General features: G+C 40.1%; 1 protein-coding gene across 4 annotated transcripts in view; it reads left to right on the top strand.

The window, feature by feature from the left end:
- The window catches only part of LOC123956496 (calcium-dependent secretion activator 1), a 153,601-nt gene that overhangs the window by 32,946 nt on the left and 93,870 nt on the right, over nt 1-26,785 (top strand). For 2 of the 4 annotated variants that reach the window (XM_046028711.1, XM_046028713.1), the window contains exons 5-9: nt 5,093-5,204; nt 5,320-5,459; nt 10,409-10,475; nt 18,952-19,060; nt 19,627-19,839. In XM_046028711.1, coding sequence (XP_045884667.1) covers nt 5,093-5,204; nt 5,320-5,459; nt 10,409-10,475; nt 18,952-19,060; nt 19,627-19,839 — 641 coding nt within the window. Of the gene's footprint in view, nt 1-5,092; nt 5,205-5,319; nt 5,460-10,408; nt 10,476-18,948; nt 19,061-19,626; nt 19,840-26,785 lie in introns of all 4 variants that reach the window. The other 2 variants (XM_046028710.1, XM_046028709.1) reach the window with 1 other exon arrangement.

Below are 26,785 nucleotides of genomic sequence, written 5' to 3'. Positions count from 1 at the left end.
ACACATCAGAAAGACTATGGTTGTGTAAGTATAGGAATGTTGTTGTAAGAAAGTATGTTCTCAACAGTGTTTAGACTTAGGCAATCGATGTGGGCAGTGAATGACTCCCTCCTTAGTGGCCCCCAAGTAGTGTCAGTCTTGGCTTGGTCGAGATCTCCACCCTCACAATTCTTTTTATGAAATGCAAGATAGGTCTCCAGTATTGCTTACCTTAAGGAGCCCTGTGTATAAGGTTAAACTGTAAGAGTGGAAGTGTCGACTGTTATAGGAGAATGATTAATCAGCTTCCTCAAAAACATAGTCAGTGTCCATTTCCCATTTCTTCCTCTTTCTTTCATTTCTGTAATAAAGGATAGAAAACATTTAGAATTATGTTTTTCTTAAAATTCAGTTAGGGTATTTGGCCCAGGCCTCTTCTAAGGCATTCATTTCTATGTCTTGTATTTTTAAGGCAAATATAAAATTAAAAAGAAAAGAAAATAGAAACAAAAAACTCAAACTACCCTATACACCCCCTTTTACCCCACTTCCTCTATCAGATGTCTGTCAGTTGGTTTGGAGCCATTCTAGCTGCCATTTGACGGGGGTGCTGCTTTTCTCGTCTTTCCTTCTTATACCGTTATTCTTTTTCTGTGGCATAATGCTATTTTCAGTATTTTCACTTATGAAGGTAAATGTGGTACCAAATTATTTAAGTTAAGTTACTGAGTAGAGATTGGTACAAGACATCTATTCTCTATGCCTCCAGAAGTCCTTAAGTAGCACTGTTGAGGGAAGTATTTAGAAATCCAGAAAACCTATTATATAGAAATATATTTTGAACATGGGTGCGGGCACTATCAGGTAAAGACAGTACATAATGGAACTGGTTTATCATTGAAATATATATTCATTTATTTTATGTTAGTTATTAGTAGGAAAAAGAGCAGACAAACTACTGCTCTAAACTGACTGATTAATCAGCTGACATAGTGCTGTGTATGTTTGTCTAATCTAAGGTCTCTTTTAAGCGAAATGTTGACTACTGTTGGCAGTCCCAATCAGAATCTGCTTTAACTGTCATTAAGTTACTATGTTACAAAGTAACAATGTTATTATACAGGGATTGTTTGTGGTACATCAGTGGTTGGTGTACTCACCTAGGACAAACCGACTGTTCTGTTTCTGTTGTTGGCTTTTTGGCAAATAGTCCCATGACAGTGCTGGGTGTTTTGTTTAAGTCAGGACAGCACTGTGATTGTGGAGCTTCTGAGAGCTGAAAGAGAGAAGGTAGAGAGGAACAGAGGAATCCTACACAGGTTGGTGGACACCACACTCTTTTTAGCCTGACAGAGGCTGGCTGGCCACAGAGAACATGCTGGGCTGGGAGCCACTGACTCTAATGAGGGGGATTTCTTAGAGCTTGTGAAGTTGCTGGCTCATTATGACTCAGCAGCACCTGAGTAACCCGGTGATCCAAGTGACATATCTCAGTCCCAAAAAAGTTTATTGCAGCTAGAGACACAAAAACAATAGTCAAGCAGAATTGCTCAGACAAGGCATTTTATGGATGCTGGGTGTTGTTTGTGTAGCACAAAGACTTTTTTCGGTACACTTGAGACCTTGTACTACTTTTTAACTTCAAGGTTTAACATACTATAAGAGGAGCAGAATTACATGCAACTGGAAAGAACTGACACAAGATGAGCCTCCAGGAAGCAGGCCACCGAAGCGGTAATACAGAGCCTCCCCGAAATTCTTAAAGCCTTGCACCGTATCCAACTCCACAACAACAGCACACCCAAGGAGGCCTCTGAAGCTGACAGTCTGCGCAGTGGACGAGTTTCGCTCTTTTCATGTATTATGCTCTGAGTTAGACATGAATCTTACCACCGATGCAGTCATGCCATGCCTCACCAAACGAAGTTTCAGCCGTTTGCAGCTCATTAAGACCTAGTTGCGTTTGTGAATGGATGAGGCCAGACTGTCAAATCTCACTTTGCTGTCTGTAGAGCTGGACATAAATATTGACCAGAACAAAGTGGTTGGCAGGTTTGGCACCATAAAGGAGAGGAGGATGAAAATTAAATGATATGTATATAGTTTTGTTCGGATTATTTGTGGAGGATCGTTAAGTGGACCAAACCAGTGGACGGAGCAGGCCCTGCTCAGCAGGGACAACAATTGACCCTTCGCTAAGCCAAACCCCCCTTTGTTACTGTCGCTAAGTCCGACAAACTGTCGGACCTCGGATTTATCACGGTGCTGCCACTGTCTATAACTACACTCCCTGAAGAAATATTGCCAGATTTTTGGAAAAACATAAAGAGTGATCTCAGAAAGGGGACAGAAATGTTTGCATTATACCATTATACATTTGAAGGTTATATTCAGGGTAGTGAACCACCGCATCACCTGACGACTGAGACAGAGGACAACAATATTAAGGATTAATACTGCTCCTGTAAAGCTGGGTAGGTCTCTATTCACTATTACAATCATTAAAAAGCAAAAACAGTAGGGCTTTATAACTTTACATTCAGTAGTAAGTTAAGTTAGGTAACGTAGCATTAACTTACATTTTTCTGGATTTGTTTTAGGAATTGCAGCAATAAATACTAGGTAATAGCATGTATGGCATCTATGGGGTAGGGAAAGTAGGTAGGTAGGGAAAATAGTGCAATAAATACAAGAGAATTATAAGGTGATTAAAGAAGAAGAGCACAGGACGTGCATGTTAGAGGTTAGGGGTTAGAGGTGTTATAATGGTGTCAGTGTTTGGCTCCCACTTTAAGCCCTGGGAGATTGTGGATCCCAGGGAACTGAAGTTTCCACAAGGCTTTTGAGAATGGTGATAGGGAGCAGAGTGGGGGGGCTCCTCCTGAAGTCCACTGTCATCTCCACAGATCTGAGCATGTTAACCCTTAAATGGGCAAGCATGTAAAAATATTTTGCAAAAAATATGATTTGCTATTTTCCAATATAACTACGCTAAATTAACACAATTTCAAAAAACTTTTTTAAATATGACCTTTTGCGGTCTGTATCCACCCAAGAAACATTGACCATTTAGGGTATACATTTATATTTTCCGTTTTAATTAAAAAATTAAATGTGTCAACTTTTAAAACATTTTATAAACAAGTAGTTAGCTGCTTTCTTTCATGTTTTGCAGACCAAGTTTTAAAAAAATGAAAAAAACGGAAGAATAGTCATTCACATGTATGTTTTGAATGCTGGAAACAAATCATATCTTACAAAGCTACAAAAATTTATAAACAAACATTTCTTTTTTCATACTACTTTTTTCCCTGTCCAGTTGGAAGCATTCTCACCAGTGACAATTCTAAGCTTCCAGTCTTTGAACATTGCTCCATTCAGGATTTGAGCAGCCACAGGTAGACAGTGCAGGATGCAGTGTTGTGTGGGAGAGTTTGGGTAAGTTGAAGACCAGCCAAGCTGCTGCATTCTGGATGAGCTGAAGAGGATGGATGGCACGTCCAACTGGGAACACCAGAGTTCTCAATGGTAATGGATAGTTCCTGCACAGGAGAGGCCTTCCTTAAAAGAAAGAGCAGTTCGGCCTCACATTCAAAGGCATGGTCTCTAAAGACTTAAATTTTGCATGTACCATGAAACTTCAATTAAAAGCCTTGTCCCAAGTAAATGCCCTTACTGGCCTGGTGTGGCTACACATTTTGACAAATACTGTACATGCAGGTCTCAATTAGAAGCCTGGTCTGATTTTCTTTGGATGTAGGGGTCACCTGCTTGAGCTAGTTCTAAGCTGCTGAGATATGACATTAAAAAAAAGAATGTTTAACTTTTGTCAATATGGACATGTTACACATCATACATTGGTTAGATTCTCCACAATTCAATCGTTCAGTTAATTTTACGGACAATTAACAATGAGCACCAGTGTGTTCTTGAGGCAACATATTTGTGCTAAAGGAAGTAACGGCCTGTCCCATATAGACACTTGTCACAAATATAGGCAGGGTGAGTTCAATAACAAATAAAAGCCTGGGCTTTTTAATTGGTAATTTCCTTGAGTTTCCGAGTTCCCTGTTCAGTAGAGGATGTGAGTAATATCTGAGGTTGCGTGGGATGTTAAATGGATTTCTCCACTGTAAACATTATTACTCTGCACAACCACCTGCCTCATATCAATATCTCTGCAAACACCAAGGAAATATGGCAGTGCTGTACATGAAAAGCACTGATACAAGTCCAGCACTTACTGCAACTGTTGCGCGTCCTATGTCCTGTCGTTTAGCCACAATGGGCCATCTTCACAAAGTATATAATGTCACCACTAGGATGTTCCTGAGAGTCTCCTAACTTCTAAGCTTAAAAAAAGCGCTTGGTTGACCCTTTTTCCATGGGTGACATCCTGTTTCTTTGGTTGACAAATGACTGATTGTGTTCTTAGCAGTCTAGTCCTTAGTGCAGTTCTTAGTGTTCCAGTCCTTTGTGAGAAGTTACAGGCAGTCCAAACATGAGAGCTGGTTAATGTGCTTAAATTCTTTGTGAAAATATATGGCATCAAAACATCCTGGGTTTCCATAACACTGCAGCAGTGCTACAGGCCGATTGTCTCCATGTCATACCGCATAGATGCAGTAATCCATGCAAAAAGGAGCCCCGACCAAATGCTGAGTACATAAATTAACATTTTTCAGAACTTTTCAACTTTTCAGAAGGTTGACACTTCTGTATTATAAATTCTTTATTCTAATATTTTGAGATTTGGATATAGGGAAATAAATGAACCTTTCCACGATATTCTACTTTTATGAGATGCACCTTTATAAATCTTGAGAAAAATCTCTAGCTGCTGAATGCTCCATTATGTTCACCAGCTACTCACTAACTGTGTCTGCTGTTTGGTGCTGATTGTGAACCCAAACAGTAAGGGTGACGGCTGTGAAATGACAAACAAGCTGAAATACATTAAAACTCTGCTTTTTAAACCCCTGCAAGTTCCGGTCTAGCTGGACCCGTAGCTTAGGTGGTCAGATGCAACAGCCGCAGAGGCATCATCATCACTAACACAGTGCTTTCTTTCTTGTGTTTGTACCTTGGTGTTTCTGTTTATGTGTGTGTGCAGTTGGGGTACCCAGGGTGACTTCACCACCACCCAGCCGTTACCTGCTGTGAAGGTAAAGCTGTTTACTGAGAGCACAGGAGTGTTGGCTCTGGAAGATAAAGAGCTGGGGAAGGTAAAAAAAACAGATATTTTGCTACATTATTGTCATTTAAATTGGTATAACCGTAATAGTATACAGTACAGAATATAGTGTTTAGCTCACATTATTATTATATGTCTGTTTCCAGGTTGTGCTCCACCCGACTCCCAACAGTCCCAAGCAGTCTGAGCTTCACAAGATGACAGTGTCTAAAGGCTGTCCAGACAATGACCTCAAGATCAAACTGGCTATTCGCATGGACAAACCACAGAACATGAAGCATTGTGGGTAAGTGGAAGTGAGATTCTGCATGCTGGTATTTCTGAAATTAGATACCTATTCTGATTTATCAGATTTTCAGTTTAAGGCATTATACAGTCGCTCCACCCTGATAAAAAAAAAAACTCTTGGTGGTGGTAGCAGCAGATGACCAATTGCAAACATGGACAAGTCTACTGGTAGCAGAACGGCATATTTTATAAAGAGCAAACTGTGATATTAGATAAATATGAAGAAGTTAAACACATAATACTTGCTAAAAGCAACACAGTTGCAGCTGCCAAATGCAGGAAGACAGAAAATTGCAGACTGTGTGACTGTGTATGTTAACAGGCTTATAATATCACTGACCCCGTCAATAGATTATGTGAGTAGATCTGACTGTGATTGCATTTGTGTATTCCATTAATGTGTTACTGAGATGGATTGTTATGGCGTGTATGAATTTTGGCTTTATTCTTTAAGCTGCAGCAGCTGTGTATCAGCTTTTTGACATTAAAAGCTGCGGGCACGAGTTCCAACTCATGTTCAAGAACTTTTCGTCACTTTAAAAATCATATTAATTTATGTAACACACTTAAAAATGTTCCAAACATTGTCCTAAATCAATTTCATAAAGCATTGAAATGAAAAAAAAAAACATTCATGATATAAAAAGTGCTTAAATGGTCGATAGACTGGATCTCAACCATGACTTCAGTCCCCAGTTACTGAAAACTCACCCACGTTACCTGCACCCAAATAGGAAAAGGTGGGGCGCTACATCACCAGTCTCTATAATATAAGAAACAATGCAACTTTAATTTTAAATAAATAAATTCATATTAAACTTAATTTGAATTCCTAAATATATGTTTAGAATATTTAGCCTTACATAAAAAGAAAGATTAAACCATTTCTTTTAACGGCTATGGCAGACTGGGGAGCCAATAAAAAATAAATATTAAAATATTTCAAAGCCGTAAGTACTACTTCTAATGCTTCTGTCGTATTCTCTGGTTCAGGAGTGGCTTGACACTAAGAATGCAACACTTTCTATTCATGGTGACTCTTGACAATTCCAGCCTCAGTCCACTCCTCGTGTAGCGCCGCCAAGTTCTTGAATTGGCTTTGCGTGACCATCCTCTCAAGGCTGCAGTCGTCCTTGTTGCTTGTGCACCTTCTCCTACCACACCTTTCTTTCTTTCTTAGTTCATGATCTCTGTATTAGTCTGGGAAAGCACCAAAAATATGCTATCAGGGTGTTAAACAACAGAAGTTGTTATCCTAACAGTGCAATAAAAGTCCTTGAACAAAACAAACATAACCTTTTGGCTTTCAACCAAATAGTATTTTTTAACATAGGTTGGTGTCAAGAGTTCACCAAAGAGAGGGGAAATCCCCAGGACTCAAGTGTTCTTTACGTCTACATTACGTGAGTAGGCCTATGTCAGATAGAGGCTTTACAGGCAAATGTGAAAGTTTATTATTTACTGTGCGCTACACTATCACTGCATCTTTAATCAGCAACGTGCACTATGGAATAGGTGTTTTACTGGAGGTTCTTTGCCCAAACGTAATGTTTTGCTTCCCTCTTGTGGTTATTATTTGTTACTACACAGACTTCATTTTCCAATGTACTAAAAGGCATGACAGGTAAATGTTTTTTAATGATGGACCCACAGCAGACCAATACAAGGCCATGGAGCCCATTTGATAAGATTCTGAATTGTGTAACGGCATAGATGGAATTAATGACATTAAACTGGCTTGCCTTTTCTGCTCAGCATGTATCAGCTATCAGAGTCTTTCATCATAGATCTGCGGTAGAAGATTCAATTTGATGGATTACCTAGCTAGTGTACTGAAATTGAACCCAAGAACCCGACTGTTCCCAGCGGATCCTGGGATTCAAGCTGCATTTTACAGTCCTGTGTTAAATTCTGTCACCTTATTTCTCATTCCACAAAAAACTGGCCCCAACACTGATGTTACTCAACTTTACTTCATAGAAACTTAATCACAACTCACAGGTCTGTTTGTTTTGTTGCTAAAAACATCTGACAAACGGAGAGCGTCTGCTCTGGCACTGTTTTGAGTGTGTGAGGTGTACAATCACGCAGAAGACAGGGAAACTGCGATCCGTGTGGGCACATGAGACCCTCGAAAAGAGGAGACACCGCTCGTAGTACCACCAGCTGGTGCAGGAGCTTCGTCTTAATGATGGTTGGTTTAAGGCTTATTTTAGGATGAGTCTGATTCAGATTCAGATTCATTCTTTATTGTCCTCAGTGGAGGAAATTTGTTTTCACAGTCTGTACAAAGAGCATCACTAGGCATAGTTCACACATCTAAGGACATATATGGACAATATACACATATCTACACATAACACAAAAGTGACACTATTAATTTGTCTGTAAGTTTAACGCTCTTATAGCACAGGGTACAAAACTTTTTCCGAAGTGTGCCTTTTTGTAGAGCAGCTGTCTGTATCTACGGCCAGATGGGAGAAGGGTGAAGCATGAGTTGAGAGGGTGGCTGGGGTTTTGTACTATGGTAGTTGCTCTTCGAGCAGTGGCAGTATTAATGAGGGCTGGGAGGTTGGGAGTGGGAAGACCTATTATTTTGGAGGAGGTGTTAGTAATTTTAAGAAGCTTATTCTTATTGGTGAGAGAGAGAGCATGGTGAAGTAGCAGGTAGCACAGTACAAGAGGATGGGTTCAATGATACTACGGTACAGGAGAAGCAGTAGGTGTGGTTTGACTGATAGAGTCCTGAGTTTATGAATGACAAAAAGTCTTTGTTGAAAGTGTTTGTGGATGTCTGTGATGTGGTGTGGAACAGACTGTAAACTTCCGTCAGCACAACTGAGGGCCCGTCTCTCCATTCATTATATTGGACAATGGGAAAAAACGTGAATGACGTCGGGCAAGAGTTGAATTTTTTTCAACTCCATGCACTCATTCAAAAACGCAAGGTGGAGCAGGCAGCCAAAACGCGAGGCGCCCAGGGCGCATTAACAGCGCGCAGAACAGCCAAAAGAAAATATTTTCAACTTCAAAAAGGGGTCGGACTGCCAGAAAGGTTTAGAACCCCTGCATTAAAGCATACAATTCGACAGCAGTAAGTATCCACCACATGAGTGAATTCGATGACTGTATGCCTGCAGTGGCAGTGACAGTGTTTTATACACACTGGTGCACACACTTCCTGCCTCAAAGCATTGCTCTTCTGTCTGTAGCTGCGAGGAGCTGCATGTCTGCCTTCCTCACCCCCTCCCCTCCATATGCTTCTTTGAGTGCCTTAGAGGAGCCTGCAGAGCTGCACTGTAAGATGCCCACACTGTCTTCCTATACCATGTTACCGGTCCCACTCTCTGCTCAGCATGCGGGCAGGGCCCTCATGTGTCACCTCATGGATGCTGGTTTATTTGGGACGACAGGCAGAAGCAGCTCTGGGAGGGACTGCGGGGAAAGGCACACTGAGGCAAACGGAGCAGGGCTAACCAGGCAGACCCACAGCGAGCCTGGGAGCAATAGAGACTAACCAAACTGGGGTCCTCACCCTCAGATGTTCTTTTATGACAAAAGCCCTTTCCCTGTCCTTTTCCTTCTGCATCATGTTTTCATGTCAAATCAAAAAGAAAACGCAACACAACAAGCCTTAGTACTTGCAGAATACACACTTGTATTTCTAAGAAGAAAAGAGTAGATATGGAAGCTGACTGCTATTTGGTCTTTATTGCTGAATGAAATAATTTAAGTAACAGGCACTGAGCTTTTGGAAAATAACACAAACAAAGTGTGTAGTTCTCTGTCGTTGTCACAAACTTCTTTTACGCTTGATATATTTGTTTGATCATTTGTTTTCAAATGTTAGTCTTTTACTGAATTCTGCACCTCGAAACTTTGGTTGTGAACTTTACTATAAATCAAAGTCTAGTCTAGATCTCTATGTGTCCAGAGATACCAAATATTAAATGCTGAATTTCATAGAAAACCATAAACCATAAAGATCGTGTTTTGGATTAGATAAACGTACATATCCGCAACTTCCAGTTGTAGATACAGAATATACTGTGTGGGACAGATGTACAGTGTAGAGAAAATACAGTGAAACACTTTAAAGGGGTGGATAAATGGAAACATGATTTAGCAGAGTGATTTGATTTGGGGGAGTTTCAGGCAAAATGACCAACCGTTTAACCCTAATTAGACAATGTGTCAGAATGATGACTCATGTCTGCCCTCTTAGCACTATTATCTGTATTGCATGAAGACATTATAATGATGCTTATCATTATTAAGGTATTTCTTCAAAATTACAGTAAATGATTTTTATAATATTGCCCAGTCCTAGTTATGAAAGTTAGGAATGTGTTAGTCACCTCTGTACTCCATGGATCCATTTAAAAGCACATGTACACAGTTTTACGGGGGATGTACTTTTTGTTGTTATTGATTCATTAGTGTCAGTAATCTAACAGCCCTAATTTCAATTCACTCTACAGTGCATACAGGTGTTACTGGTCAAATTAAGGATGGCTGCTATGTATTTTAGATGCCCCACTTCGAGTTATCTGTGCACGCTGCCTCACCGATACACTTACACTTAAATGGAGAAGAGGCACTCTTAGTGTCATTAGTTGCAGTACTGTGCTTATCCTACTACAACAAATATCTGTGCAAAGGAAGGTTTGTCAGCTTAGACACAAAACACCAAATAAAGAACAGAACAATGAGATGAAAAATGTGAAGCGTCTGGTTGCAGTTATGGCGTTTTACCAGGAGAGGTCAGTCGATGCACAACTCTACCACTCTGTATGTATCCTTTCTGCAGATGCGGCCTGTCGCATCAGACTTCTGTCATATCAGTCAAGGCAATGCAGAAAGAAGTTTACAACAGCTGCATGAAGGCCGCACTGAGAAATCTCTGTGTTTTTTAGCTAAATATTAGCGTTTTGTTTCATCCCACAGGTACCTATGGGCCATTGGCAAAAACGTGTGGAAAAGATGGAAGAAAAGATTCTTTGTGCTGGTTCAGGTAAGCACAGATAATATAGTTGTGCTACAAGTCAAACTGTATGTGATAAAACAAGAACATACACAAAACATGGTACACTTCATACAGTGGGCGAGGTGTTTGAATGAGCAGTGGCATTACTAATATCTTTCAGTTGCCAGTTTTGCCAGTCACGAAAGGAAATGTTTTTCTAATGAACTTGCAGTCATTACACCTGTCTCAGCTGCAAGCCTTAGTGCACTCTGAAGCTCTCAGCCCGAGGGCCTGGATCCCAAGTGGTGTCTCTTCTTATGCAGATGGGGGTGCCAGAGATTTATAAGACTGAGATTTATAGAATTTGTATATAGGTAGATGAAATAGTTTGAAATATAGCGTTATTTCTATGTAATCCATTCGCAACCATACTTGACCCAAATACAACCTGCCATGGCACGCACCCTCTGCCTTTGTCAGCTCAGACATTTTGTAAAGACATACAGTTTGCAGAGATGATTTCTCAATTAATCAATTAGTCGAGTGACATAAAATTAATTGCATCTATTTTTATAATCAATTAAGTCAGATGATTCAGTAATGAAAAAACATTTTAGTTGCTAGCTGTAAATTTACACATATAATTATTTTGTACAGCTCAGGTCTTTAAGGATTAAAGGAGGCTAAGAGACCAGAAAAAGTTGAGAATCCCTGATATGTTGAAGTTGCTGTAGATGATAGACGGACACATTTTCATGCAGATCCTTCATTTTCACAAAATCTACAGAACCCTGTTAAGAAATTAGGATGTCTAACAAAAGTATATATTCCATAGCATTATTAAAGTTCTTGAGAACTACAATAGAAATAAATCTTTGACTGTACAATTGTTATATCTTGATCTATAAAAACTGGGGAATCACAGATGGACTGGTGAAGATCATAAATTCATATTCCTAACAGGGAGAAAGCCATATAAACATGTTTTCTTGATCTTTGCTCTCTATCATACTTTCCACAAGATCAAATTTGGACTAAAGTGAATGTATGGTGAGCTAAAAAACCCAGTCACACCCAAGAGATAACCCTGAGCAGCCTTCAACATCAGCACCGCTTCGTGTCGATAATATTTTCACTGGCCACATGTGTGTGTGCAGCGAGGAAGCGAGATGCAGCCAAGCTGTCTTCCCTTGGCTGTCAGAGGAATGATGGAGAGGCCAAGCAGGCTTTTGTCAGGAGATGGGGAGATGGGGAGGTGGGGGTGTGGGCGATGGTAGCGGCCATTTCCTGGTGTTCCTCTGCATTGGGAGGTGGGTAGTAGGCGAGGAGTGTGGTGGTGGTGGTGGGGGTGGGAGGGGGAGGGGTGGTGGGGGGTATGTCAGAGGATATGTCTCAGAGCTACAAGTTGACAGCAGATTGACAAAGTCGAGTGAACACTAGCTGGCCTAACACTCGCAGCTAGAAAAGCCTGAGCCCCGCCAACTTGAAGCCTCTCGGTGGCTCCCAGCTAAATATATAGCAAGTGACAAACACTGGTCAATAGACTGCGCACTCGTGTGTGTGTGTGTGTGTGTGTGTGTGTGTGTGTGTTTGTTTTTATGTCTGTCTGCAGATGTGCATGGATGTTTGTCTTGAGCAGCACAGACACTATCTGGTTATTGCCGTGTGTTTGAGTGCTCATGTACTTGCTCATGTTTTTTCTTTGCTCACTGTCTGTTTTTCTTATGAAAAGTCTTGTAAGTAAATACTCGCTGTTGCCATTTTGTTACCCACATCTCTCTTTACCACCTCACACTTGGATTTGAATCTATTTCCCTCAAACATATTTGCTAAGCTTGGCTCCTCCTTTTGGACACAAAAGCCTGAAGTTATACTATCATAAAACCTTCAGATATTCCAGCCTTTGCTGGTTCATGTTTTGATAGAGTACTCACATGCTTAATGTACGATAAAGGATTCGTTGGACTGTAATCATTCCTATTCTCCTGGCTGTGAAGTGATCACTTCCTAGTGCAACTTTAATGTAAGTGATGTTCAAAAATGCATTCTAAAGTCTCAGTCATAATACAGAGGATGTATAGTTACAGTTAACTAACAATGACTGTGGATTTTTTACCCCACCTCTTACATTAGAAGTACCCTAACTAGGTTACAGTAACAAATAACTCTTTTAGTGTCCATATGGCATGTGAATATTGTTTTAATGCAGACTTAAAAAATGTCAACCTATCCTTTACACATAGTTTAGTATTATGAAACGTGTCTCTGACTGTGCTGACTGTATCCACACTTGTACAATGTTTTTAGTCCTAGCTGTAAAACAGATCAAAAGAGCTGTTTTAAGAGTGAAGTGTTAAGATTAACATGTATGAGGAATACACACCACAAAAGTAGGTGTTTTTTTTATAGCAGTGTGCCATGTAGAAGAGAAGGTGACCACACACAAACTTCTGCTGTACCAGCATTTCAGTCATACTTCAGTTCATACCCATAAAACAACATTATGTAGGTTTTTTTGTAAGTAATTATTGGAATTGTAAAACTTTTTAAAGATTTCTTTGCCATAAGAAGTGCATTTGTACCCTCTCATTTAATGCCTGTTTGTCGTTTGACGTTTGTCAACAGTCAAAATCAGTGTCCAGTCCAATCCAGTCATTTTTGTTAGAGATATCTGGATGAATGATTTCGTATATGGGAGCATAAAGCATAGTTGCATGCAGCGTTCCAATATCTCTGTACATATCTCTGTACGCCCATACTTCATGCAAGGTATCATGGGGTTAGGAAAAACTGTTTAAGGAGCACTTCCTCGTTATGATATTGTATGTATTGTAAAATCATTGCAGCGCTGACCTCTCTGGGGCATTAAAGTCTGCTGGACCTTTTACCATACCCAACATGTCAGCTGGGTGTCAGGTGTGGTGTGTTGTACTTGTGATCACATAGTGCGATGCTACATCACTCAGCACAGGGTGAGCAAAGAGCAAGAGCAGGATTATGAGACTCGGTGCAGTTACTTTATAAAAACTCTTACCACACCCTGAGATATGCTGGAAGATCATCATATTAGAAGAGCTGTTCTATTTGTCAACAAATCCCATCCCAAGGAAGCAAAAAAGAGAAAAAAAGTCGTTGTGCTATGTGCTTAGAATACTTTATACTAGTTTGTATTTAGAGTGCTTTATCTACTATGTAAATGTACTATGGTTTACTATATGCTTTAAGGCCTTTTTTGATGTGTCAATTTGTCCTTATCCTTTTCCCAACTTGTTACACAAGCCTCTCTGCCAGTGTTGAGAGGCCTGCATACAGAAATAACCTATACAGCAAAGCTGCATTAAACAGAGCTGCAGCTCTGTCATATAGTCAAATGTACATCATGTTAGAAGTGAAGGTGCATAATATTTCTGGATTTTAAATGTTCAGATCAGTTTCATTGTACAACATACTCTGTACACAACGTATACTGTATCCTTATTAGTACAACCAACAGTTTGGACTGAATTAGGAATTGAAATATGAGTATAAGACACGTACTACATCTCAGAAGTTACGCCTCTGTTCATCCACTCCCTCCCTCTGTCTCTTCTCAGTCCTGCTGTCTTTGTCCATATCCGTTTTCTTCCTCCACGTCTTCTACTTTGGACTCATTTTCTCCTCCTCCTCTCTCTCTTCTCCCTGTCATCTATCACTTGCCTGTCATCTCTTCATTCCTCATCCTCCACTCTTCCTCTTTGTCCTTAAATCACCCCCTCCTCTTTGTCCATCAGTTCATAATCAGTACAGTGGTTGTGGCCTCCTCAGAGCATTCAGGCAGATTACAGATCAGCTAAACCTTGTGTGCTCATGGTGGACCAAATTTCATTGCACATGTGCCCACCATCTGTCTCTCCATTCCCCTAAAATTGCTTCAATTCAATTCTCTTCAGTTTAGTTCAGTTAATTATAGTCAAGTGATTTAAATTCACTTAAATTCAACTCAGTTCCCTGCACTTTATTTCAGTTGAATTAATTTCAGTTTGGTTAATTTCAGTACATTTGAATTCACATCAGTTCAGTTCATTTTGATTCAGTGCATTTCAATTCACTTAACTTCATTTCACTTTTATTCATTTCATTTTAATTCAGGTCACTTGACTTTGATTTACTTCAGCTCGTCTTAGTTCTTTTTTTTCTCAGCATTTTTATTTATTTTTATTTTTTTCCCGTTCAATTGTGTTTAATACAACAAATCTGAATTCAGATAATTTAGCTTTATTTCACTATGTCAGTTTCATTCAATTTTAATTTTCTTTTGGTTGATTTATTTTAATCCAGCTCTATTTATTTCAGTTCAATTACTTTAATATCAGAAATTATATTAACCATGTCAGGGTTTGGATAGAATGTTTTTACTTTTGGCTTCTGAAGTTTGTTTGTGAACACACATGCCACATCCAGCAAATCATCTGTATTCATGTCCATGTGTTTCCTGTAATGATGTGAATATAAAAGACTGTAGCAATCCTCTTCACTCTCTTCTTTTCTCATTCTTCATCACTGTCTGTTCCTCTGTCTCTCTTCGTGCTGACTGACAGCTGAGAGAGAGAGAGAGCGAGAGGAAGCTGGTGTTTTGGGGTATGGGTGGAGGGGGGGGGGTCGGTAGTTTAGACTCTGATTTGCCTTTGTGGTGTCCTGGAGGCCAGGGAGCTGCTGGAGAGTCGGTCCGGTTCCCTCCATGCTTTAGTTGCCCTTAGGTCTCATCAGTGTTGTTGTGGGGAATCTCATTTGTCACACACACACACACACACACACACACACACACACACACACAGAGTTTGTCACTTTCAGGGACATTACATTGACTTACATTCATTCCCTGGAGGCTTAACCTAACTATAAACACTACTTACCTAAATGTAACCCTTACCCGAACCTTAACCTAAGCCTTAAACCACCCCAAAATGTTATGATTTACGTTATGAGGACTAAGGTTTTGTCCCCAAAAGGTAGATGAGTCCCCACAATGTGACTGTGAAACAGATTTATGTCCCCATAACATGAGCAATACACTCTAACACACACACACACACACACACACACACACACACACACACACACACACACACACACACACAGAATGCAGCTGCAGCTAGAAGTTGCCACTTGCAGTGGCAGAGGTGACAACGACAGCGGATTGGCCAGGCCTGGTGATTTGTGACGACAGGATGGTATGACTGGCAGCTACAGTAGCAGCAGGCTAGCTCCAGCTAGCAACACAGTGTCACTACGCTTCCTGTTACCAACACAGGGAGCAGTGACAAGACTATGGCCACAATTATTCGATGAGGAATCTAATAACTGTCCATTCTGTTAGTTTGTTTTATGCTGATATATCTTTACATGATACAGACAGCCCTCCCTCAAATGTGAAACTAAGTCCTTGTCACCATCAGTTATTGTGTGTGTGTGTGTGTGTGTGTGTGTAAGTGTAATTATAATAGCTATAATAGTAATGTATTTGGTCCACACATTCATGTGTTCAGGCAATTCAGTATTCTGTTGCTTGTCTGTGTGAAGCCAATGCCACAGTTTAGTGTGACGTTATTTTGAAGTGTCATATTTAAGTTGATGCCTAATTACTCTAACATCCATACACATTTTAAGCACTCGACTCCAGCCCACCAGCCTGTAGCAACCATACACCACCTAACAACTGTTACAAACACATGAACATATTTAATTTTCCTCACACTCCAAGCAGCTCAACTGCACATATGTTCATATTTCTCACAGGTGGCTGTCACTTTTAATTCAATAAATAAGCAACAAGAATTAAACCTACCTACAGTACACGTAGTACAAGTGTAATAGCTATAATAGTAATGTATTTGGTCCACACATTCATGTGTTCAGGCAATTCAGTATTCTGTTGCTTGTCTGTGTGAAGCCAATGCCACAGTTTAGTGTGACGATTTGTTGATTTTGACAGTGTTATGTTTTCCAATAACACCAAAAGAATTAAAACGATTGATTGCCTTGTGCAAAATAAACAAATTGTGTCGCACAGTTTCCTTTGCTTTTGCCTGCTCTGGTAATAAACCGAAAAGTGAATACTAAAGAAGACGAGGGTCTCTGTGTAAACTAAGAATCTGTTATACAGTATGAAACAAGTGCAAGTGTCTGACGGAATTACAGTAAATTGGTAAATAAGTCAGAGTTGTGTTAGTATTTTTAACGTTTTGTTTAAAAAAACATTTTTTTAAATAAATAATTATGAGAAGTGCCCCTTTTTCCCCTTGAGCACCTGCACCCCAAAATTGCTGTGCACGTTCCTGTGGACATGTGAAATACGTACCCCTCCTCTCTCTCTTTCTCTGGTCCCTCTCTCTCCTCTCTGTGTGTCTTGCACGTGTATGTTTAAAATCATAGTTTTAGTTTTCTACTGGGCTGATGCTTCTCAGCTCAAAAGAATTATATAGGGTTAGCCCTCTTCTTAATCAAAAACAAGGAACACTCAGAGTGCCCAAACATTATGCCTGAACATCAGCATTTTAGCATTGTTATTGTGAGCATGTTAGCATGCTGATGTTAGCATGATTCTAGACTCTTAGAGCCCTATCTTGCACCCGGTGCAAAGCAGTGCACAGTGCAGCGCAAGTTTTGCATTGCTAGTTTCCAACTGATGTAGTTTACATTTTCACACCCAGCGCCCACATTGTGTAAGTAGCAAATGTACTTGCGCTCATCTGTGCACCCATGTGAGTGTTGGTCTTAAAATGAGGTGTGGTCACTTGCATTGTTGCTGCATTGCTATCTAGAGGCAGCAGAAACTGATTGCGCGATTGACCAACAAAAACCTTCTCTAAAGTCAATGACACAGTATTTCCCTGCTATTTCAAGGGCGCATTATTCAGCTAGTAAGATGCGCCTGCATAGCCGGGTTCTAGTGATGTGCAGATCACATTTTTATCCGAAGATTGTTTGGGTCTGGTCATTAAAATGAACTTTCTGATTAATAGCAGGTGACTTGCATAGGGGTGAAATAGAGTGAATCGTCTCCCCATTAACAAAGACGCTGTGCACATTTATGCACGAGACGGCAACAGGATTGTAAATCATTAAAGACTGCAGTCTGCAGTGTAATTCATACACTTTACATAGAAACCTCACTCCCTCGCTCGTCCACATGAGCTCTCTCTCTCTCTGCATATTTTTATTTATTTATATTTTACAATAGTTTTTATAATGTGCAATTCATGGGCCATTTAAATAGCAATGCACCAAGGTAGAAGCGCTCCTAATTTTACAAATAGAATGGGAGACAACACTTATTGACATTGTTTTACTGCATGTTACGCCCACAACACACCCATGACTAACTCACAGACTGAGCACGACCCTTTTGAACCACGTGCCTGGTGTGCCGACAATTTTTTTCCAACATTAAATAGCAAAAGATTCTGTCACGGCCTAAATGCGCCTCCGCCATGCGCTTAGATCCTCAAAACAAGGCCCACAGTCTGGATAATTCAAATTTTACTTCAGAAAGAGCTCTTGATGCACGGGTGAATAATGTCAACAATAAAGGAGAATGAGGTTCCTTGAAAATCAAGGCTGGTTTGTTAAAGGTAAATAGATTAAAATAAACATTCATTAACATTGCTACATGACTCAAAAAAGACTTAAGTACTAACTGTACACTAATCTTACTTCACTACAGCACCTCATATTTAAGTTGATGCCTAATTACTCTAACATCCATACACATTTTAAGCACTCGACTCCAGCCCACCAGCCTGTAGCAACCATACACCACCTAACAACTGTTACAAACACATGAACATATTTTATTTTCCTCACACTCCAAGCAGCTCAACTGCACATATGTTCATATTTCTCACAGGTGGCTGTCACTTTTAATTCAATAAATAAATAAGCAACAAGAATTACCTACAGTACATGTTAATACTAAAGCTGAATGCATTTAAAACTTTCCAGACTAGCCTTTGCAAATGGTATATGCTTAAACAAATGTAGCTATGCAAGATTTAAGGTGTTTCTGATTCAAATGTTTTGCTCTTTGGAATCTGAGTCAATGCTTCATCTGTTTGGTCCTGCCATGTTGTATCTGCCTCCTGGAGGGAGGTTGAAAAGATGTGACTTGACATGGAATTGTGACATCAGTTTGCATTTCTTTATGATACTGGAAAGTCTTTGAAAGATTGTAGATTTTCAAGTTTATTGTAGCAGAGGGTTAGTAAGGTTTTTGACATTTTCTTTAGGAAGAACTTCCCCTCCGAGGGACAGTGAAGTTTCAATTTCATAATGTGGTAATTTTTTACATGCTGTGTTTTTGTTATTGCCTGCTGCTAATGCTTTCCCCTGATCCTGATGTTGTCATGTGGTGATGTGTGCTTGTTTTTATGTTTAACTGATGTGAATTAAAACATACAAAACAAATGGTTAACAGCTAACTTACCACCATATTAATGCACTGAGCCAGCTGATGAATGAACTTTTCCCCTCTCTGTGATTGGAGCAGGTGAGTCAGTACACCTTTGCCATGTGCAGCTACAGAGAGAAGAAGGCAGAGCCTGTAGAGCTTCTCCAACTGGATGGCTACACCGTGGACTACACCGACCCTCAACCAGGTAACAGAAACCACATGACACAGCTGCGCAGTGCATAACAACAAGCAACGCAGTGGAAGTGTCACAATTTGAAGTTCAATTTGTTGTTAACGTTCCTGTACACGCACAGTCCACCCACATAGGCGTTTGTTGCCTGATTATACCTGTTCTCAGGACTGTGGGGGGTGAACAACTGTACATGGATCCAACAAGGAAGTGATTAAAGGTGTCCTATAGATTTAAACAGACTTCTATATAACCATTTAAAAAAAACAGATAAATTGCCTTTCCATCCCTCGCTACTTCTAATGAATGTAATCCTGCTGATCTTAGCTTGAGTTTTAGGAGATGTCTTGTGAGTGTTGGAGCAAGTGACCACAATAAGTTTTAAAACTGCTTGTGAATGTAACTCATGACATTCTGTGATTACCTCATAACAAACAATGTACTGATGATGAGACTTTTTTTAAATAGTCATGTAATTTTATTTGGTGTTTTATTCTGACGTATCTACACAAACAGGAATGTGTGGTCCTGTTAACACATAAACATAAACAAAGCTTCCTCTTCCTCCGTCCATCCTTTAGGTCTAGATGGCGGTCGGACGTTCTTCAACGCTGTGAAAGAGGGCGACACTGTGATCTTTGCCAGTGATGATGAGCAGGATCGGATCCTATGGGTCCAAGCCATGTACCGAGCTACCGGCCAGTCCCACAAGCCAGTTCCTCCCACCCAGGTCCAGAAACTCAACTCGAGGGGGAGCACGGCGCCACAGCTTGATGCACCCATCTCTCAGTTCTGTGAGTGTTCAACACTCAGATTCTGACTAGTCTTTTAGTTCTCATACCACACAAATGCTTCTCCTCAAACAGGATGCAACCATGTTGTTGTCTATAATTTTTTTATTTTCTAACTTGATGATGCAGCATCCATTTCGACAATAGTGGTCACATTTTTAGGAAAATATTTATAATTGTTGCATTTCAAACAGTTAACTTGAAGGCCCCCTGTCAGGCCAGAAATTGGCAGCACAAGTGACATCGATTGATTGAACTCATTGTTAAAAAAATGGGATACACTTGTCTGTTGCAGCCACATTTAATGCTTTATATTATTCCTATAGTAGCATTAGAAGCCCACTTACTATATAGTAAGTGTATACTGTAGCAATCAGTGAACAATAAGTAGAATAAAAAGCAGTTTAGGCCCTCCTTTTTATTACTCAGCTTCTTGTTCTCTCTTGTTCTTGATGTCCCACTCTGTCTCCTACTGCACAGTTGTCCTCACAACATTTATGACATATATGTTTCCAACTGTTACTGTTATTCTGTCTCCATTTGCTGCTTCGCTCTTTGTTGTAGAACTGCTGTAGTGTTAAAGTGTTGGTGGCTTTGCTCTGTGTCTTTATGTTTCTCTGTATCTTCTTCCTTTTCTTCTTCTTCTTCTTCTTCTTCTTCTTCTAAACCCTGACCCCGCTATCTTGTAGCTGGATTAAAGGGTAAGTGCTTTCCTCCCCTTTCTTTCACTTTCCTCCTTTTGTTGTCCCATGCTCTTCCTCTTTTAAAAAAAACTTTCTGTTGGTTATTTCTGTTTGAGGACAGAAAGACATACTAACTACTTTGTAATTTAACATGCATGCCAAAAGTATTTGCTTTGGCTGTGCGTCTGTCTGCATATTTGTCATCTGTAAAGGGACTGACTAGATCAGCCTACTAAAATGCTACAGTTTACTGTACAACTTACAACTTTCATAAAGGTTTTTTTTCCCATGAGGACTTCATCTTTGTGATTGTTGCAGAGCTATAGCATGTCTATTTTTAACGATCTGTGATGGTTGCTATATCACCTCCATTTAAAGAATCCTCACAAGTCGGCCTCATTTAGGATCTGACTGTACCATTGTGCAAATGTGGTGTATTTTTATTCACAAGGAAGGTTTTCTTTGATGATGTACTCATTCAGTTTGGGACAGAAGCCTTTCACAATTAGACCACTTTAGTTTAATTGTTTTGAAACAGTTGAACTGCAAGTTGTTATCCTATTTAGCTATTTTTTATTTCACATATGTTGTAAACTCGGAAGAATTGCGTCCTAGGTAAATGGATGGAAGTTACCACATGTCATCTAGCCAAGGTTCTTTGCTTTTTTAATAATTGAATAATAATTGTACAAATTAATGAGGACTGAGAAAATAATATGGAAAGAAAAGGTTCGCAGAATCTTAAGCGCGTCTTCACTGCTAAAGGTGAGCTCATTTGTTTTCAAACCCCTGTGCAGACAGAGAACACAGAGCCAGAAATGCAAATAATACCAAGGTTATTTCACAGGGTTCTTCTCAAGTCTCTTATTTGTCGTTTCCTCGATCCTCGCTTGAACCGGAAGTTGTTGCAGGCTGCCATCTGGCAGGCCGTCCCAAAGCTCTTATTTGCGCTCCGAGGAACAAGGACCAAGGAGCGATCTCTGAGCGAGGATACATCAGTGCATCCTTCGTGGAAGTTTACTGACCGACACGCCCCCTTATTGTGTAGCTGTTATATTGATTGGACACTGTGGCTGATCGGACTGATCTGATTCATCACGACAGATAACATTAAACTCAAGTGCATCACTGCAAAGAGTTGGTTTGTTTTATGATTCACTATCTAATTAAATTCTTCATAGTAGGTCTGAACAACAAAAGCCCCACACACAACTTTCTTCATTTAGGCCTATTAGAAAGGCCTATTTCTTTTTCTTTTATTTCTCCCATCAACTTTTATTATGGAGACAATTAAAGTCAGTCGGAGAGTCTGTTTTAAATCATTTCTCTCATTTCTGTTCAGTCACATGTGAGGCTGGTCATTCCTGTGTTTAGTCAAATAAACAACAATAGCCTAAATAGTAAACACTTAGCCTAAGGAGTTGGACTTCTAACTAAACTGCACTGAAGTCTTTAATGAAGCAAGCAAGGGAAAATAAAGCCAGACAGTCTCATCTACTGCATCTGATTGAAGCAGGTGGCGGCTCCGCAAGTAGCCTAAATTCAGCTGATGAAAGTATGAATGAAAGCCGCTACGCTAAAAAAAAACAACAACTTGGATTTATATAATGGTGCGCAGTGATTGATAGGTGAGGAGTGACATGACTTGCAAATAAATTGTATTCTGTAGTGTTATCTGACGAGGAAATAAACGGAAAGCCTAAAACTGAGCGTCGACTTTGAGATGAGTTTGGCTACATCATTTAAATTTCCCTGAAACAGCCTAATTAATCCCAAGACAGCATGAACATATTCCAGGTTATTCAAAAACGAATTCACAATCAGAATCAATAAATATAAATGCAGATAATTTAGCCTAAGCATTGTGCCTGTAGAAATGATCCTGTGCCTCTGAGCAGGACACAGAGCCTACAGTTGGCCTAACCTATAATTTATTATAATATAAATTATTATAATTATTGATTTGCAGGTGTTTGGTAACAGCTACAGAGAGAATCATGCTGCTCTGCACTGATAACTGAGACTTTATTAATATCAGAAAAGTGCATGTGTGCAGACACAAACTTCATCAAAAGTGTAGGCGGTGATCAGCTGCCACCGTCATCAGAAACGGAGGTCGCTTCACGTGACGCTTCGGAGGAAAGGGCGTCTCATGTCTCTAAAAACATATTTCCTAATCCCTTCTCTCCTGGCTTGGTTTTCTTGCGTCTCTCCATGCATCCCCAGTGGGCGGGAGGAAAAGATGCAAGTGAGAGAAACGTGGATGCAATTAAGAGACTTGAGACGCACCCACAAATGTTTCTGTGCAGGGAAGGGGAAGAGTCTGAGGTATTTGGGAGGGCAGAATCCAGAGTGGAGTTTTAAAGGGCTTCAGACTAGACAGCAAGGTCTGTTTGTCCAGGTGAGGCAGGAGTGGTGAATGTAAATGTAAATGCTCCGTACTTGTATAGCGCCTTTCTAGTCTTTTCGACCACTCAAAGCACTTTTACACTACATCTGCATTCACCAGTCATACACATTCATACACTGAGCCTAAGTGCTCAAACGGAAACTAACATTCACACTCATTCATACGCTGGCGGAACAGCCGCCAGGGGCAAATCGGGGTTCAGTATCTTGCCCAAGGACACTTCGACACGCAACCAGGGGGAGCCAGGGATCAAACCGCCGACCTTCCGATTAACGGCCAACCCGCTCTATCTCCTGAGCCACAGCAGCCCAATGGTGCAGGACAGGAGTCTACCAACACAGGAAATTGAGGTTAAAATTGACTAGGAAGTACTGTCTACAATCTGGCTATGAGTGGAAGTGAAACGAAAATAAGTAGCAGAGGTGATTGGCTGATGACAAGCAGCTGGTCTTCTCTGGACTCCCATACACCTGACTCCAACTCCTGGGAGGAGGTAGAAACAAACACTGAGCAGCTCTATGCTACTCATGCTGCGTTCCAGACTGCTCGGAACTGAGTTTCAACCTCAGAGAGTTCCAGGTGCATCACCATGTGAATGAAATACACTGCTGACCGTGACAAACTCTTTGTCAAGTCTGTTTTAATGAAAACAGTGGACTGAAGTGGTCATCCTCAAAAGACAGTAAAGGTTGTACATTAGTCTCTACTTTGTAATGTCTTCAAATGTTTTGGCGTTTTTAACATTTTACTGAATAACTCTTGTGAAGAGATGACTTTCAGAGATTCTTTACTGTAATCAGTTACCTAACAACATTGTCAAAACATTTCTATATCAATTTACATGCAGAACAGGTTTTACTATATTAAACCATCAATTATTTAAATTTAAATACATTATTATATATTATTATTATATACATATTAAACAAATAAGGTGCTTTTTACCAGCAGTATTCCCAGTAGCAATAAAATATTTCTTGTAAATCTCAACTTAAACATTAATGTAATCAAATCAAATATTAAACCAAAGCTATTTGCCACTGCCAGGACATTACCTTAGCGGGGTCGATGCATGTGTTCACTCGCACATGCTGCGTTCCTTTTACCTCGGAAGTCGGAGGTCGGAGCTGGGAATGACGTCACACCCGAGTTGATGGCATTCCAGTTACCAAGTCGGAAAACCTCGCCCGGCCAGCTGTTTATTTACAACTAGCCAGGTTAGCTATTGATACGCCGGTTGATTAAAAAAACGCATTGTGCGGTATTTACTCACTAAACACTCTAGCAACATGTCCACAGACAGCAGCTGGACAGCACTTTGTGTACGAACATTTATATGAGTCACAAGTACGCAGAAGTGCTAATAAACAGTATAAACTACAGCTTTCACTAACTGTTGATACCCCGACAGCCATCTTGGATCACGAAGTCGGGGTAGTGCGGTTGTCCTCGACTTTCCGAGTCGGAAATCCAACTTCAGCTGAAAGTTCCAACTGGGAACTCAGAAATTCCGACTTCCCATGTCAAATGGAACGCACCAACAGACTTCACTCCGTTAAAAACTTGAAATGACGTTACAAGTCGCGGTGGATATTTTACAAGTACGGACCAGGTAACGTTAAAGCAACATTGAACACAGGACGAGGCTATTAAATGTGGAGTAAGCGATTCTAATCCAAAATAATTATTTTTGTCAAATTTAGCAAGTATTTCCTCACGGTCCGCTAGCTGTCCGTTCTGTGTGTGTGCACTGTCTCTATAAATGGGAAACAAACAAAGTTGCTTGGACTGAGCCACACAATACTATTCCAGTTGTGATGTTTGGTGGATGTCTCCAGAATCGCTTACTGCATCTTTAAGGCACCCGAGAGATACAATCCAGGAAGTCCAGTAACAGATGAATGTATTTAAAGGCTTATTAGACTCCAAAATGCTGCACAACGGTTTGAAGTACAAGGTTTTATCGAGGTAAAAACTGAATTACAACATTTGTTACAAAATAATTTTCCAGGAATGTTCGTGAATGTATCCATGTTTCATGTTAGGTAGACATCAACCTATGACATAACCTCATAAATGAAGGCATTATCAAATTGCTTCCTTTAGCCAGATAATTTAGTTAAAAAGATTACCAAAAAAGAAATAAAGTTTTCAAGAAAATGTCAACAGACTGTATCTGTAAAACACAAAATGCACAAAACAGCATAACTAACCCAAGAGAGTGCAGACCAGTACACCCAATAAGTGATTAACTATTTCTTGTGTGCGTTGTGTAAGTGAATTTACTGAGCGAGCTGTTTTTACACATAACCACTGGTGTCCCACTGTGTCCCAGCAGCTGGTAATTACCAAGTTAAAAGTGCCACACCATGAATAATACAGTGTGGTTGCTGCACAATTAAATCAGGCAGCAATCAGTCAATGTTACCAAATAACTACTTGTCAGTTCACACCTGGATCAGCGAAATGAATAATATAACATCATGTCACCCCCTACCCAAATTAAAACAGACTGCTGTAAAACATTGTAACAGCAAAGACAGATTTAAATGAGTTATGTTTTTAGCAGCAGAGAGGTGAAATTGATCTTCACAGTTTACTCCTTTTCTTGTTCTGATGTTTAATTAGGTTTGACATATTTTTGTGTCATAAAACATTAAAATTATATTGTAGCTTGAGTGAGATTATAAAGTTTGAGAGGCTTTTTGTTCTGTCTAATATAGTTTACAAATTCTTTCATCTCTCTACTTCTATCTTCTTTTTAATGGCAAATATGTGCATATGAATGCTAATTCTTACAAGGGACGGATATTCTGGATCTCCTATAACTCTAAATGATTGCTAACACTGCTAACATATTTTATTAAATCTCCTGTACCATACTTCTGGCAACTAAAGCACTATTAAGGTTTTTATGGTTCTGGTTAGACAACTCAGATTGCTTGGTTAAGGTTAGAGAAAGATGCTAGAGCTCTTGGATCAACACTGAAAAAATCAGCATCTCACTTGAAGTACCACACAGAACTACAGCCTATGGAACCCTCAATCATCCAACTCTGCCTCTTAACAATGACTTTTTCCTACAGTAAAATACACTCCGAACACCCAGCAAGTTCTCCAACCTAAACGGCAACATAGCTTGTTTATCCATGCCGAGCCAGTGACCGACACAAATGAGCGTTTCTTAAATTGGTGCCATATCGGTGGCGTTTGTCCATTCCTCCCAAAATGACAAATAGGAGCATTAACTACCTTATGTAAGTCACATGACCTGAGGTTAATGTTGTTAAACAGTAGTTTGGTTAGGTTTAAGAAACAAAACATACTTGGTTAGGTTTAGGAAAACATTGTGGTTTGAGTTAAAGTAAGTAAATTATGGAAGTCACGTGACAAAGTCACCAGGTCATGTGGCGGTCATTAATGCTATTTAATGCGGTTACAAATGCTATTTGTCACTAATGCTATTTAACTTAAAACTCAAAATAACTGAACATTTACTTTGTTTCACATGGGACTTGAATAACGTTCTCCTGAGTCCAGGGTTTGACCCATCCAAACCTTGCACTTAACTTCTGCCTATTTATAATATGTAAACCTCCTTTGCTACCATTGTACGGCCACTAGAGGTTGCTGCCACCATCCATCCATCGTCAACCGCTTATCCTGCGTACAGGGTCGCGGGGGGCTGGAGCCAATCCCAGCTGACATCGGGCGAAAGGCGGGGTACACCCTGACAGGTCGCTAGTCCATCGCAGGGCCACACATAGACAAACAACCACTCACGCTCACACGCACACCTCAATTAACCTAGTCTGCATGTTTTTGGATGGTGGGTGGAAGCCGGAGCACCCAGAGA

Source organism: Micropterus dolomieu, linkage group LG18 (assembly GCF_021292245.1).
Source record: "Micropterus dolomieu isolate WLL.071019.BEF.003 ecotype Adirondacks linkage group LG18, ASM2129224v1, whole genome shotgun sequence".
Lineage (NCBI taxonomy): Eukaryota > Metazoa > Chordata > Actinopteri > Centrarchiformes > Centrarchidae > Micropterus > Micropterus dolomieu.
This window is presented reverse-complemented; position numbering and strand designations above follow the sequence as displayed.